Here is a 15483-nt window from a genome sequence, read left to right on the forward strand (position 1 = left end):
ATTAGCGGGACGAAAGAAGTATCGAGCTAACTTTTTGCTTTCGACTTTTCATTACAAATATCTAAAACTGCAAATCAATGTATTAGCTGATGCGTCTACCTATAATAAACCCTCTAATCGGCCGATCGGCGCACCTCCATTGAGTATGAGCCACGTCCAGAGAAAAAACAACAACGACTGTTTGGTCAATCAGCTCTTCCCCCAGCGTGCGTATGTGGCACAGATACTTGGTTCTACTGTACTATTATATTGTGGTATATTGTGGATATGGGTACCGGGCCACCACGGATTATATTTGAACGAAATGGCGGAATCTTTAACAGCAGTATCCCTGAGTGGGCCCACCATACCAGTTTTGCCAGATACAGCTTACGTGACAGCGCTAAGGTTCCGAAATGCTTGTCTGCAATGGGGAATAGGTAGTTTGGATAAATTTAAAGATTTCGAGCATTTGAGGTATTGCTTGAATAAACAGTGGTGTGTATCTCGCCAGTTAGAGGTCACTAATACCAGATTGCGCTGTGCAGTTCCACAACTAAATTATTACCTTAACAAAGCTCGACTCAAGGCGTCACCACTGTGCATTTTTTGCAACGAAATTGAAACAATTGAACATTTTTTGTTATTCTGTCATCGTTACTCTTATCAGAGAAAAAGATTTTTAGTAGCACCATTACAAAAGCTAAGAATACAAGTAAATCTACCAGTGCTTTTATCACTTGGCGGCACTTCATTTGGTTACTGCCACAGGGATATATGCTCTACTGTGTTCGATTACATCAACGCAACTAAAAGATTACGATGCTAGTGAACCCTAACCTTTTCAGATCCTTAGTTTATAATTCGCAGCGATGTCTGTCAAAAACAAGAGATGGTTTGACGGCTTGCCCAGCAAAGATTTTTTGTTTATTGGTAGTATTATCTCTAAACTAATTTTTCAGATTGGCTTTCATTTCATTTTAGCTGCATTTAAGTATCCTGCCGCCCGGTTCTCGGTCCATCCCCCTCTGTGGGTGGAGCGCCATCCATCTGAGGTCATCAGCATCAGCATATTGTGGTCACAGTACAAACATGATCATCATCACCTTCATCACCGACGTTCCAGGGAAATATTGGGTGGGATGACGGACGTGCAGCCGTTTCCCCCGGACGGCATAGACGACGTGTTTCAGGGCCAGCAGCCGTACTGGCCGGCCGAAGGTCCGGCCCGACCGAGCACGGGAAAGCTTCCGGACGTCGGCAGTGCGGCCGCCTACCCGAGACACGGAGGTCAGTCGTTTCGGTCTTACCGCTGTGACCCGGTACACTATAGCATAGAAGCGTGGCAGCTTGGGTTGTTGGTATGACATGACGATAGTTATTAGCGCGGGAACAGAACGACTACACAAAAACAGTCCTCCGTGTCGTCCTTGTCGTCGTTCTGTTCCCGCGCTATAACTATCGTCATGACACTATAGCAGCGATGTCCTAGTATATACACTCTTCATCATCTCCTGGTTAAACACTGGCTATATCCAGGAAACCAAAGGAAGAATGTCTGGTTTCCATGGCTATATCCAGGAAACCAGGGGGAAAAATGTCCGCTCCTGGCTACCTGGAGAAGTCCAATCGAAACCCGATTAAGAGCTAATACCTACAGTCGACCCACACGCGGAGTTCGAAGTTACGAGTGAAACAGGCGATAACTTTCATTTTGGTTGCCGGCAGAACGGTTGTGGGGGCCAACGTCGCCTAGACTGCGGCCAGAGGCTCTTAGGCTCTGGCTGCTCCGTCGGCCTGCCGGACGGCCATGAGTTCGTCATCGGGACTCGTGCTGAGCAGCACAGTGTCCTAAGTGCTTCCCATTCGGACCTTTTCGGCCTTCTCGGGGGCGCCTATTGGCATGCGCAAATATTACGATCTGTAGGTGGGTCACTTCTTGACAAAATTTACATTTGGTCGAACGTTCTTCTGGATTAAAGAGATTATACGTCAACGTGGTTGGATACATATTGGCTTGGCGAAGGCGCCATGTCATCGCCTGCTGCTTATTGAGCGCGTGATAGGCGAGTGATGGGGGTGCAGACCCCCTCCTTCGCGGACCCTCCCCAGCCGATACACTATGAATCTATTCAGAAGCAAGAAAAGAAAACCCCGCAGGGTTCCTTATGCATTTGCGCATAGAAGTACTCTGCGTACTCAGCTTTCCACGCCTAACGTCCTTCTGCAATGCCTCACCTAACGTCGTTCTGCAACGCAGATATGACCCATATTATATGGCAATGCACAAAGGTCACAGTAATATACCCAGAGGAAAATATAAAACCAAACCTTCTCGAGGAGCGTTGGCTAAGTGCGCTGACTAGCTCAGATCTGCACGACCAACAGTGGGCTATCCAGCGGGCCCGGACAGCGGTGCAAAGGCTATAGTATACGACTCACCGCACAAAACATCCGGGTGGCCTGAGCCCGGGCCGGTAACCCTACAGTTTTTTTTATTATTTGTTTTTTTCAATAAAGTTTTTTTCATCCGTCCATCATTATGCAGGTCGACCAGAAGCTTCGCTTTTAGACCAGCCTTAGCGGCCCAACTAGTCCAAGCTTCCGCCTTTTTTTTTTTAGGACTAATTAACTCACGCGACTACAGTCGCACCTGTGAACGAGCCTTGATTAAGAACTGCCTTATTATTCTCGCGACAACGCACACAAAGGCCATAACCCCATAGCAGTGCATGTGGTTAATGCCCAACGGCAGAGTTCGACACCGGAACGCGAAGCAGCGACGGCCCGAGGTCCGCCGAGGAAGGGGACGACCGGCCTCCTCCGCCCCCCCAGAGGCCGCCACCGTGGGGCTTCTACGGTTTCGTCGGCGCGCTGGCGCTGGGCGCTATCCTAGCAGGAGCGCTGCTGGGCAACTCGCTGAACGACGTGGCCGGCGCACAGGCCCTCGCTAGGAGGGGACCTGCTGCGGACGAGGACGGCTCCACCGTGGGGGCGAACGAAGACACGACCACGGCGGCCAGGTACATGCAGGTGGCCACCAACGCGACGGCCACCACAAAGCGGAGCAGGTACGCACGTCTTCGCGGTTTGGGACTTTAGAGCAGCGAAAGACCGAGACGAAAGGATACAAGCACAGCGAGCAGCGTGGTGCTAGAGGCCTTGTCAGGTGACTCATGATGGAACCTTTCGTCTCTTGCATTACTACAATCATGTATTGTCTAACAAATAAATGAATAAAATCAAAAAGTACCTTGAAAGGAGAATATTGCGCTGCGCTTTCAGTAACATTTGCTGGCAGGCTGGCTAGATTTACGTATTTGACGGATTAAACAGCAACAAACGTAGCACGAAAACATGGCTTGTTGAAGTCAGCACTCCTCAACTAACACTATGGTTGATTGCAAGTCAGCAGTCTACCGTGTGCATAAGCGTGCGCAGGGTTCCCCATCAGGAGGAGCGAAAGTTCGTCGCAGCACCCCCCCCCCCCCTCCATATTATGTCGATGTACGGGGCCGACCACCTAACACCGTGGGACTGACATTGCACCCGCCCCCTCGAGTGACAGAACCAACCTCCATATCATGTCAATGTGTGAGGCTGACATTGCCACCCCCCCCCCTTTTTTTTTAGGCAATATGGGGGCTGGGGCGGCTTATAAGCTTTTTCGCAAGACACCAGTATACTGCGGCGAAGGTGACCAAAGCGTTCCGCAAGTGGTCAGAAAAATTTGAAACCGATGTACTAGGCTATCATTGTTACTTGTTTTGACGATGACGCTAGCGCTATTTTCGGAAAATTTACGGGCGCTCCGACGCCAACCTACATATCGTGTCAATGTGTGAGGCTGACATTGCTTCCCCCTTTTAGACGACTAGAGGGTGGGCGCGACGTATACACTTTTCCGCAAGACAGATGTATACTGCGGCGAAAGTGACTGAAGCATTCTGCATGTGGTCAGAAAAAATTGGAACCGATGTACTAGGCTATCATTATTACCCTTTTTTCTTTTTTTGACGATGGCGCTAGCGCTCTTCTTCAGAATATTTACGGGCGTTCCCATAGATACTGGTTGAAAGAGATCAAAATTCAAGAGTCTCCCGGACAAATCAGGTTAGTTGGAAGACTTCTTGCAAGACGCAAAGGGACACAGCGTACGGGACACACATCAAATTACCTAGACGTTTTCTTATGGTCAGCACTCAGCTTAGTTGCAGGCAAAAAAAAAAAATAAGTTACTTGCTGTTTCCTTCTTTGTTCCTAGGCCACACCTGCGTCGTTTGTTGAAGGTGGATTGCCAATTGTAGCCCATCCCCTAACCTCGGTAGTACAGAAAGCCGAACTAGTTGGTACGAATGCACTGCAAGATAGCGCAAACAACACACAGAAACACAGACTGAGTCGTCCGTTTCACACGTGTCCCTGTGCGTTACTGGTGCTGTTTTACAACGCTCAAACCACGCTTCTCCTGTCGATTGCATTGTTACTCCCCCTTCCACTAAGACTTTCTGCGTCTCTCGTAATATCGTTACAGTGCCTATGGAACCACCTTGAGGTCAGACCAAAGGACGATATCGATTGACGGCGTCATCCTGTGACGTCATTTGAATTTTTAGGCGAGACCAGCCTACTGACACACACACAACAGCATTTATTTAAAAAAAAAGTGGTTGATCGCGGATGGGGACCTTCTTCCCAGGCTCCGCTGGCTACAGCGGCTACGCGGGCCTGACCTATAATAGCCAGTCGGCTGGCCAGTGTCCATTCAGGGAGTCGCGCCTCTCACGGCCACGTTTGTACTGGGTGCCAAAGACTCGCACGAATTAACGACTACCCAATGACTCGCGCGACCTAAAAACCACCATAAAGAGTGGTGTGACCTAAGGACCAGCATGAAGACTAACGTGACCTAAATACCAGCCTAGAGACTAACGTGACCAAATTAATATGTGGTGTTGAACGTTTCAATACCACTGTATGATTATACGAGACGCCGTAGTGGAGGGCTCCGAAAATTTCGACCATTTGGGTTTCTTTAACGCGCACCCAAATCATAGCACACGGGCCTACAGCATTTTTCGACTCCACCGAAAATGCAACCACCGCAGCCGGGATTCGATCCCGCGACCTACGGGTTAGCAGCAGAGTGCCTTTGCCACTAGACAACCGCGGTGGGTGACCAACGTGACCTAAAGACCAGCCTAAAGACTAACGTGACCTAGAAACAAGCATAAAGACTAACGTGCACCAAAGACCAGCTTCAAGACTAACGCGCCCTAAACATCAGCCTCAAGACTTGCGTGACCTGAACACCAGTCAAAAGATTAGCGTGACCTAAAGACCGACCTACAGTTTCACGTGGCCTAAAACTTTTTTTACTTTTCGTGCTGGTCTCGTGAAAGTCTCGCGATCTCTCGCGCTGTCTCGCAGTCTTGCGCAGCTCTCGCGCATGGGGGCGACAAAATTGCAGTCTATAAGGCTTTTAGCCGTAAGACAAGTAAAATTGAATCAATCGCGTCAGTACCATTCTCGTTAACGCCCAGGGCAACAACCATCAAGGCCGCCGATGCGGAGCAGACCGGAACGGCGAAGGCGAGCGCCGACGAGGAGGAGTCGGAGGAGCCAGAGGAGACGACGGCGACGTCCACGCGAAAGCCGAAGAAGAAGAAGAAGAAGGCCAAGCCGGCGGCCAGGCGCGCCGCCGCCCCCACCATTCGTCGGCGAAAGACTACGGTCAAAGACGACGACTGACGCCACCGTCAGCACTGGGTGGTCTGCTATTCATATGGTCCTTCTGTGTCAGTGTGTCAAAAAATAAACGCCATTGCCTCACCGAAACCTGCGTTCGGGTGCAAGTTTATACGGCTTGGTACCAAACAAGTTGTTAATAGTACCTGCTGTCACTTTGTTGATTGCGTAATTGTATATTTTTTTATTTTTATTTTGTTCCCGCTCATTGTTGCGGTTGTTTTGTGGACGTATTTGCGTATGTTCTCGCATTCTTTTATTTGCTCTGCCCGCTCTTGCCAAAGGCCTTTTTTCAAAGGCTGGCAGTAAATCTGAAAATAAATAAAAAAATTTGTCGTTTCAGAAACTGGGGGAATAAAAGAAAAAAAATCGCGTACGCATACACCTTTATCTCGTGTATTTATGAACGAATGATGGCGGAATCAGCGACATTTTAGTTTTGCGAGAACATTTTATCATTCCAAAGTATTGCTTCGCTTCAGCGTTCGTTTAAACGGAATGGCGAGGAACTTCACCATGGCTGTCAAGTAAGGTGCGAGGGGCAAGGAACGATTCGGCAAAGAGCCGACGCCCGATACGGCAGCTTTGCTCGTGACTTTGCATGCGTGCGTAATACACGCGCCACCAGCCGGTACTACACACGCATACTTCGCCGATAAATTGGCGCGTAATATCTACGGGGTTAAACGACCCCAAAAGCACGACGTGATTACGAAAGACGCCGTATATAGTCGAGAGCCACGGAAAATTCCGACCATCTAAGGTTCTTTACAGTGCGCTGACACAGCACAGTACACGAAACCCCATCCTTTCAGCTCCGTCGAAAAGCGACCGCGATCGCCGGAATCGAACCTGCGACCTTCGTTCGGCCCAGCAGTTGAGCGTCTTAACCGCTACGACACCGCGACGGACGCTAGGCTCGGCGCTTAAAACGAGGCGTCAACTGCAAAAGTGAGTCGACAAGCGGCAAGGGAAAAAAAAGTGTTCCGACGAAAAACGGAGCGGTCGCGCTCAGCTCCTCAAAAAAAAAAAAAAGGCAACGGGACCTCGGCAGCGGGGGCAGTGGAGGGGGGGGGGGGGGCATACGCCACTATAAATCGAGACCGATACATTATTCAGTGGGCCGCCGGCCGGCCAGCCTCGCGAGGGTTTGAAACCGTAGGAAGCCGCAGGCCTCGCCAGCCGCGTGCTCTCTACAAACCACCGTCCCGGCGTCTTCCCTTCTTTTTTTGTTTTTCTCCTACCCTCTTCTACATAATGCCAACGATAACGCGGGACCACCAAAAAAGCAGCCTCCGACTCGCTTGCTTTCTCATTGGCCGCCACCGCCGCCTCAGAACAGAGCCAGAGCGGTCTGCCTTGCCCCCCTCCCCGTCGGCGATTCGCGCGACTTTATCATATTTCGCCGCGGTCATTCGTTGTTGTCCTTGCCTCGTTTTTGTTTCAGTTTAGAAACGCGCGGCACGCCGCCGTATAGTCATTTTACTCCAAAGACAGCAGCCCCCCTGCTTACCCCTCCTCCTCCTCCTTTTTTTAGGCTTCACAACGTCCACGTCTGTAGAGGAGGAAGAAGACGAGCAGATTCTACTCGGGACTCGAAGCCCTTCCTCTTCTTCGGTGGCGCGTGCTCCGTGAAGCACCGTTTTTAGGTGGACGGAAAAGATTCATCTTTCCACCCACACAAGCGCGCCGAAGCGTCAGCTGCGCGCTTGTGCCGTCAGTGGTGTTAGTTTACGCAGTTTTTTTCTTTCTTTTTATTTTGTTATTGCTTTCATTCGCCCTATGTGTCCGCAGTTTCCTCCACTCCCATTTTTTTTTTTACCTTTACGTCACACTCTCGTGAGAAACGAGAGAAAGCGAGAGAGAGACAAAAACGTAGTAAATAGGGGGAGTTGGAAACTATGCAAAATAGAAGGCGCAATTTTGGTATTGTTTTTTTATTCCGCCTTTGTCTCTGCAATCTCCGCAATTTCACCCTCTCCCATTTTCCCTCTTAGGAGAGTACGGGATACTGACTTCGCAAGTGAACACAAGCAGGCACAGCTCCTTGTGTTTTTTTCTTTTTATTACATTGTTGTCATTATTGTTTTAAAGCTGTGAAAAAAATATAGCGCCTGTTTCTCTATCCACCAATCGTTTTATCTCACAGCCGTTTGTGACGAGAGGACGCGAAAGCCACTCAGCCGGATGGATGCTCGTTTATATACGGACGGATAAGGAAGCAAGGATCGAGTGCGACGTTTTCACGCAGACGTAGAAACAAGCGAGCGAGCGTACAAAGGGCATATATAAATAAAAATGTACATGCACGCTCACCGGCAGTCGCCAATGCCGAAGTCATCGGTCAAAGTGGCAAAGTGGCGGAGCCCGAGTGACACTAGCGGAAAACTGCGCCAACCAGAGAGAGGGGGGGCCTTGACCAACGGGCAGCGGCGGTGGCAGCACCACTCGGTCAACAAGGCCGCCAGGAAAGCCGGAAACGAGCCAACAGTCGCATATCGCTACACATTGCGAAGAGCGCTTCGCACATGGAGACGTCGAAGAAAAAAGTGCCTTGCCGCTCTACATGAGCCGCGCTTTCTTTTCTTTCTTTCTCCGCTTTTCGTTTTTTTTTTTTGACGCCATGTTGTATCGTTTTCAACTCGTTCTCTTCGATCATTTTTAAACGTTTTGAATTCCGCTCACCCAACAGGTCTCACATGGCCGTGGATGCGTTGCAAAGTCGGCTTTCTGTTGCTTGAAGAATTGCTGTCTGGAATACTTTACGGTTACTTGTTTTTATCGAAGGTGTTGAGTGTGTGAACGAAAACAAGAAAAGGAGGCAGAAAGATAGGGAAACGAAATAGTGCGATGTATTGCAGGACATCCCGAATTACGTAAGTAGTCTCCAGTGTTTATATATAGAGAGGAACATCTTTATTATTATTATTATTATTATTATTATTATTATTATTATTATTATTATTATTATTATTATTATTATTACTGCAATTGAGCCAGGAGCACAGGGGGAACCTCTTGTCCGGGGTCCCTAATCCGACGATGCGCCTAGTCCGTTCAAATATGGCTCGGAGGACATGAGGGGGTTTTTCGCAGAGAGAATCGTCACACAGCTTTTTTTTGCGCAAGGAGTAGAAGAGAGCTCGCGAGGTACCGCAGAGCTTTGCGGTAAGCTCAATCGTGGCATGGAAGATTGAGGGAGACCTGCCCCAGCCCCAACAACGGCCTGCCTAACAGTGTTGGGATAGAATCGGTTCACAGAAACGTCTAACAAGGTTTTAAAAAGCGCGCTTTTGTGTTCCTATAAGAACAAAGTCTGATGTACGCGAAAGGGGCATGCTGAGTATCTTGTAAGTGTAGTAAGGGTCAGTGGAATGGGGCACACCAATGGGCTACCACGGAGTCGGCGAGACGACACTAGCGCTAACTATGAACAAATGTTCATTTCAAACAGTAAGAGAAAGACAAGACACAGCACTGGGTAAGCTGGGTGAACAATATATTCAGCTTTTCATAAACGCCTCCCTGGGCGCCGCCATAGCCCTCCTTGGGCTGTGCAAATTGGCGCGTCCCCTCGAAAATGCACTGGCAACGCTGCGCCCTTAGCCTTTGTATTCCCGCGCACAGCCCATCATGGCGGTGTTTTTTTCCTTCCCGCAAAAAGGTGTATAGTTACGCGTTTATCGCGTCTGCAGTCGTTCGCACGCGGCACGATTCGTATTATCGGGAAACACGGGAGAGCGCCATCACCCGTACAAGCATAACATTAGCGTCTGGACCAGAGTATACACTCACCCACTGAACTCCCCCGGAGCAACACCCTCCAGACTAGCTGAGGCGTCTTCGCTCCTCAATGACGTCATCACACCACGACGGGTACGGTCGGGCGCATTTTCAGAAATGTCCATTGCGACGCACTCGCTAGTGTGGTGGTGGTAGTGGTTAGAAGAGGAGAAAGGCACCTAATTTCTGCAGCCCGGTCGGGAGCACGGCACAGTGCCTAACGCTAGTGTACTGCGCTAGTGTACTGCGGTTTGCGAATGCATTCGTTCCCCCGCCGCGGTGGTCTAGTGGCTAAGGTACTCGGCTGCTGACCGGCAGGTCACGGGTTCAAATCCCGGCTGCGGCAGCTGCATTTCTGATGGAGGCGGAAATGTTGTAGGCCCGTGTGCTCAGATTTGGGCGCATGTTAAAGAACCCCAGGTGGTCGAAATGTCCGGAGCCCTCCACTACGGCGTCTCTCATAATCATATGGTGGTTTTGGGACGTTAAAACCCACAAATCATCATCATCATCAATGCATTCGTTCATGCTGTCTCCCCGTTTCCCGAAAGCGCCCACAAAGCAGCTGCGCTGTAGTGCGGTGACGTAAGGGCTGCGAGAGGAATATACGAAGAGGCCTTGGCAGTCTTTAGAGGGGAGCAAACTGTAACGGCGAAGAATTTAGAGGAAGAAGCCGACAGACCTATAGACTTAATTAGCTCAATAACGCTCAACAAGTACCATTCTCCTGGTCAGGTCTTTTTATGGGCCCATCCCCAAGTAGAAACGACACCTGGCTCTAGCGAAATGTTTCTTCCTCGCCTTCACTACCCTTCCCGCAGGCGCTATCTCCTCCTCGCCGCTCATTTCTTCGTAAAACACACGCACAATGTCCGCACTTGGCGCCGAGGCTATCAGAACTTGGGCCTTTTCGGCTACACGCTGTTGTATCCGCTTGCGCAGTCAAAACCGCGCAAGACGAAGGGAAACCGGTTCATCGCAGACGATTAGTTACGCGAGACAAGGCCGAAACCGGCGGGAGGTGGGGACAGTGAACGACTGATATCCCTCCTAAACTCTCATTTCCTCCCGACCTAAAAGGGCGGCAGTTTGGGCTAGTTGGTATGACGTGACGATAGTTATAGAACGAAAACAGAACGACGACACAGAGACAAGAAGGACAAGACAAGAAGAATTAACTTTTATAGCGCTCGTGTCCTTCGTGTCCTTCTTGTCTCTGTGTCGTCGTTCTGTTCTCGCGCTATAACTATCGTCCTCGTGACCGTCACTAGAATAGGCTGCTGGCATGACGACAGTTAGAGCGCGAGAACAAAACGACGACACAGAGACAAGAAGGACAAGACAAGAAGAATCAACTTTTATAGCGCTTGTGTCTTTCGTGTCCTTCTTGTCTCTGTGTCATCGTTTTGTTCTAGCGCTATAACTATCGTCATGCCATACAAACTAGCCCAAGCTGCCACACTTCTAAGACTGCTGGTGTCACACATTGCGCCGAAAATATTGCAAACACCTGCGGAGCCCTTTAAAAGCTGAATCAGAGGCTGTTCAGAAAGCAACCCCTGGTTACAATCAGGCACACACCGCCACCAATGTATTGATAACGGCAACACATCCACGCAGACAGCAGCCATGTCTCACAGCTGCCCGGTGCGCGGGAAGGGAACATGTGCGGTTCAAGCCCTTCTCCGCTGTCACCCTCTCGAATAGGAATAGAAAAAACCGAGCGGAGCATATGTTCACAATGCCATTCCTCCCCTCCTCATCTGCACAGTGCGATCTCTCCCTTGCTGATCCGTCCCTCCTCTACGACGCGCTGGAGCGAGGGGGCCCTGCATGCGTACCAAACAGGCTACGCAGCGCTGTAGCCAGGGCAGCGCTGGCTGCTGCATGCGAGAGTAGCTCCATTTCGAGAACCATTTCGCACGTGCAGATCTCGTCACCCCGGACAGAAGAGGAGGAGGAGGAGGAAGAGGGAGAAGAAAGAAAAGGAAGATGAAGATTCGAATGGACATACCGTGTCTGCGCACCACGTCGTCCACGCCGACTTGAAGCTACAGGGTATACGTCGCCGCCAGACGCTATTCACGGCGTCTATACACTGCACAGCGTTCTTTGCCAGGTGTTCCATTCTGCACTAGTGCGGAATGGCACGGCATGGCGTACCCCTCCCTCTCTAGCCGCGGCGTGCGCTCGCTTCCTTTTCAAATAACGCCCCCGCGTGTCACCCAAGAATGAAAGGACGAATCTCGAAAAGGAACCAAACGAAAAAAAAAAGATCAGACGGGACAACGGTGGGGACATCATCAGTGTCTATACACCACCAGATTTAACCGTTTTAGCTAGGCACCGTTGCTGGCCTCACGCGCGCGCATGTATGTATGTATGTATGTATGTATGTATGTATGTATGTATGTATGCATGTATGCATGTATGCATGTATGTATGTATGTATGTATGTATGCATGTATGTATGTATGTATGTATGTATGTATGTGTGCGTGTGTGTATGTTTGTATGCGTGTATGTATGTATGTATGTATGTATGTATGTATGTATGTATGTATGTATGTATGTATGTATGTATGTATGTATGTATGTATGTATGTATGTATGTTTAAGCAGCACGCACTGTTGGGCTAGTTGGTGCACACTCACTCGAAAAACGTGTCGCAATGTTACGAAAGAAAGAGAAGAAAGAAGGGACGTGTCGCTATTTCCGTCCCTTCTCGTTCGGAACGTTGCACCACGTCTTTCAAGTATGTATGTGTAAGTACGTAAGTACATGCATTCGCACGCATGTGCGTGTGCACATGCACATTCATACGGTAGGACGGATGTGCTTCTTAGAACATACAGAACGGAAAGCGTACCATACCCCCCCCCCTTCCCTTCATCCGTGTCTCCGTGTTTGAAACGTGTTCGAACAAAACGCCACGTACTGGCGAGCAAATGCACGCGATTGAACCAGACGGAGGCGTTGAGAAATAAGAAAGAGAGCGAAAGGAAAAACTCGTCGCGGAAGTAATGGAACTGATCGACGACGACGCTCCCCATCCTCCCGAAGTACAAGAGGGGGATCCTTTTGTTCTCCGAGAGCCATTCAGCGCTAATTTGCGATAGCGCGGCGCCAAGCTTCGGTATGCATTCGATCGTCGGGGAAAGACACACACTTGCTTGGCACACCCGAAATGCTTTCAGCCTGGGAGAGAGAATGGGGAGTGGAGGGGGCACTGGCGCAATGTTCGCGCAGAACGGGAGAAGAAAAAAAAAAAAAAAGGAACGCAGGGACAGTCGTCGAAGAGTGCGCGTGTCTCAATGCGATCCCATTAACCCGGTGTCCCGCTATTCTGTTTCTCGCGTTCACGTTTTTTTTTTTCCTTTTTTTCTTTTTCGTGCATAAGTGTAAGAACAAATGCGGCCAAGTGGAAAGCGCCCGCCGAGAGCTCAGCGAGCTAGCGATACGGAACCCTGCAGCGCAAATGAACAGTGTTCTTTGCGGGCGCGGAGATAAAGGGAGAAACAATGTGCAAGGAGCAATTAGGAAATCCTTCAGCTGCGTGTATCGATACGATCGTGACAGCCACGAAAAAATTTGACACGTGGATGGACAAGTTATACTTTCTTTGAAAATAGCAACTACAAGGGACGCTCCAGGGGAAGTTTCGCCCTGAAGTGTGGGATTGGGCTAGTTGGTAATGTATTATTGAACTTCTCAGCGCAAAAAACTTCCGACAAGTAACACAAGAGACGAGAACGAGCGCAGACTTTTCTACTAAATTTATTACTACTACGACGCACAAATATATGTAACAAAAAAGACGATAGGATCACTTGCTTACAAAACACAAAAACAAAAAAACACTAAACCAAAAGTCAAAACAGACTGCAAGAAACCACGTGCTCACCCCGGACCATCAAGTGTCGTCTTTTGTGTTACTTGTCGGAAGTCTTTGCGCTGAGAATTTCAAGTTTTGCCGTCGCCGTTAGGATCCGCATAAAAGGTTGGTAACGCCGCCCTGCGCATCGCATGCTCCACACGCGAGTGGATGCTTGCGAGGCCAGTCCACAAAACGTGTCGGCCGTCTTTCACGACGCGAAAAGTGAACGGTGGAAGGGAGTTAGTGTTAGAATTTCGAGACAGAACATGCATTGAACCGTAGTCAAACAGGAACTCGCCACCGGTGGTGTCCGAACTCACAATTCTCTCACTATAAGTACTCTAAAATTGCTGAAAATTAAATGTAGTACTGCCGTAGCCATGGCGGGGTTTTGTGGGGTCCAACATCAATCCTCCATACCTAACATTTCCGCATTTATTATGTGAATGTATATACACACCTACAAACCAAACCAATTGATTTGATTGATTGGTATGCGGGGTCTAACGTCCCAAAACCACCATATGATTACGAGAGACGCCGTAGTGGAGGGCTCCGGAAATTTCGACCACCTGGGGTTCTTTAACGTGCAGCCATATCTGAGCACACAAGCCTACAGCAACAAACCAAACCACGATCATATATATATATATATATATATACTCGTATAAAGAGCAATGGGAGCTCGCACACCTTCCCCCTTCTCGTCGGCTACGCCCCCAATATACTATGTCCTACTTAGGCAACATTCTGATGTCAGAATATTCACAGATTATCCACGGAATATACAAACTTCATGCTCATATGTGGGATTACGAAGACATGGCAATAGTTATAGCGCGAGAACGGAACGACGACAGAGAGACAAGAAGGACACGAGCGCTGCCACACTTCTCAAATTATAAAGACGATGGACATCGACAAGTGGACACAGTCATGCGCTACAAAGACGTCTCCGTGTCAAGTCACGCGTCTCTGCTTCGTCTTTCCGTCGCCGCTCGCCAAAAGCTAAAAATAATAACTAAAACAAGGGGGGGGGGGGCGGATGAGAAGGGGGCTTAACGGGCTCTCGCGTTTCACGTCGACAAGCGGGGCCCCACAGCACGACGCCGCCGACGCCGGTGTCACCGCAGCGGGGGTGAAGCGCTAATGACGGAGCCGAGCGCTGCTGCTGCTGCACTCATCGCCCAAAAACAGCCGCTGTGTTTGCCACAGGCCCGGGCCGAGGAAAGAAGGGGACGGGGACGACACATGTGGCGATGATGAGCTCGCTGCACGGGTGTATACGCTGCAGGTGCGCCGAGAACTCCGGCGAAAGAGACTTCGCAAAAAAAAAAAAAAAATACGGCGGGAAACACGAACGTCACCAGTCGTCTACGTGCGTCGTCCTCCCCGAGGGAAGAGAGAACAATGCAATGACAACCCAACCGATCTACGGCGGTGTTAACCACCTCATACGGAAGGTGCTTAACCCTCGCTAGTATACAATGTATCGTCGCTGTAATTTTTGTAAATATTGCTCACGTGTGGGAACCGAAACGTGGCCCTGGTCCTTGACCCTGGTTAGTCCGTGGCCCTGGTTAACCCCGTGATACCGGTGTCATACCATCTCTTGCAATCGGCTCTGATACGGATCGAGTTTCCCGATCGTGATTACCTCTTTTACGCAAACTGCGGAAGGGGGTGTTGCGACCGGGGTTTCCAGACACCGGGGGTCCGGGATGAAGTTGTCGAGGCAGGAGGAAGAGAGACTTGAAGAGGGTTTATTTACAATATATACATTGCGAACTCCCTACACGGTGAGCCCTCAAACGTGGCAGGCCTCTACATGACTCCTAACATAGCGCTACATGGTGCTTGGTTCTACATGGTTCTGCTCGGTTCTGCTCTGTTCTCTTCTCGAAAAAGCACCCCGAATGAGCCGTGGGGGCTCATTATAAAGGGTCTGTCCTCCCCAGATCCCTAGATCGGGGACCGCGTACAGAGGGCACCGTCCAACCACGGATCACACATTACCCGCGAGGGTGACGAGCACGCACGGTCCACGTGAACGTTCAAAATTGAAGCGTGGTCACTGCACGGCCATGTGGCACGA

General features: G+C 49.8%; 2 protein-coding genes across 2 annotated transcripts in view; one reads left to right on the plus strand and one right to left on the minus strand.

Moving 5' to 3' along the window:
- Nucleotides 1-15483, minus strand: part of LOC142765696 (E3 ubiquitin-protein ligase TRIM9-like) — a 290659-nt gene that overhangs the window by 183873 nt on the left and 91303 nt on the right. The gene's annotated exons all lie outside the window — the stretch shown is intronic.
- LOC142765143 (uncharacterized) lies at nucleotides 1122-5730 on the plus strand. The gene is made up of 3 exons (XM_075865719.1): nucleotides 1122-1269; nucleotides 2735-3050; nucleotides 5523-5730. The coding sequence occupies exons 1-3, from the start codon at nucleotides 1122-1124 to the stop codon at nucleotides 5728-5730; spliced, it is 672 nt and encodes a 223-aa protein (XP_075721834.1).

Source organism: Rhipicephalus microplus, chromosome 6, assembly GCF_043290135.1.
Source record: "Rhipicephalus microplus isolate Deutch F79 chromosome 6, USDA_Rmic, whole genome shotgun sequence".
Classification (NCBI taxonomy): domain Eukaryota; kingdom Metazoa; phylum Arthropoda; class Arachnida; order Ixodida; family Ixodidae; genus Rhipicephalus; species Rhipicephalus microplus.

Bases quoted from the DNA above. Each gene is read 5' to 3' on its own strand.
- LOC142765143 (XM_075865719.1), top strand. From the start codon at position 1,122: ATGACGGACGTGCAGCCGTTTCCCCCGGACGGCATAGACGACGTGTTT. The intron at 1,270-2,734 runs GTCAGTCGTTTC...GCCCAACGGCAG, and splicing joins CGCCTACCCGAGACACGGAG to AGTTCGACACCGGAACGCGA. The intron at 3,051-5,522 runs GTACGCACGTCT...GTTAACGCCCAG, and splicing joins GCCACCACAAAGCGGAGCAG to GGCAACAACCATCAAGGCCG.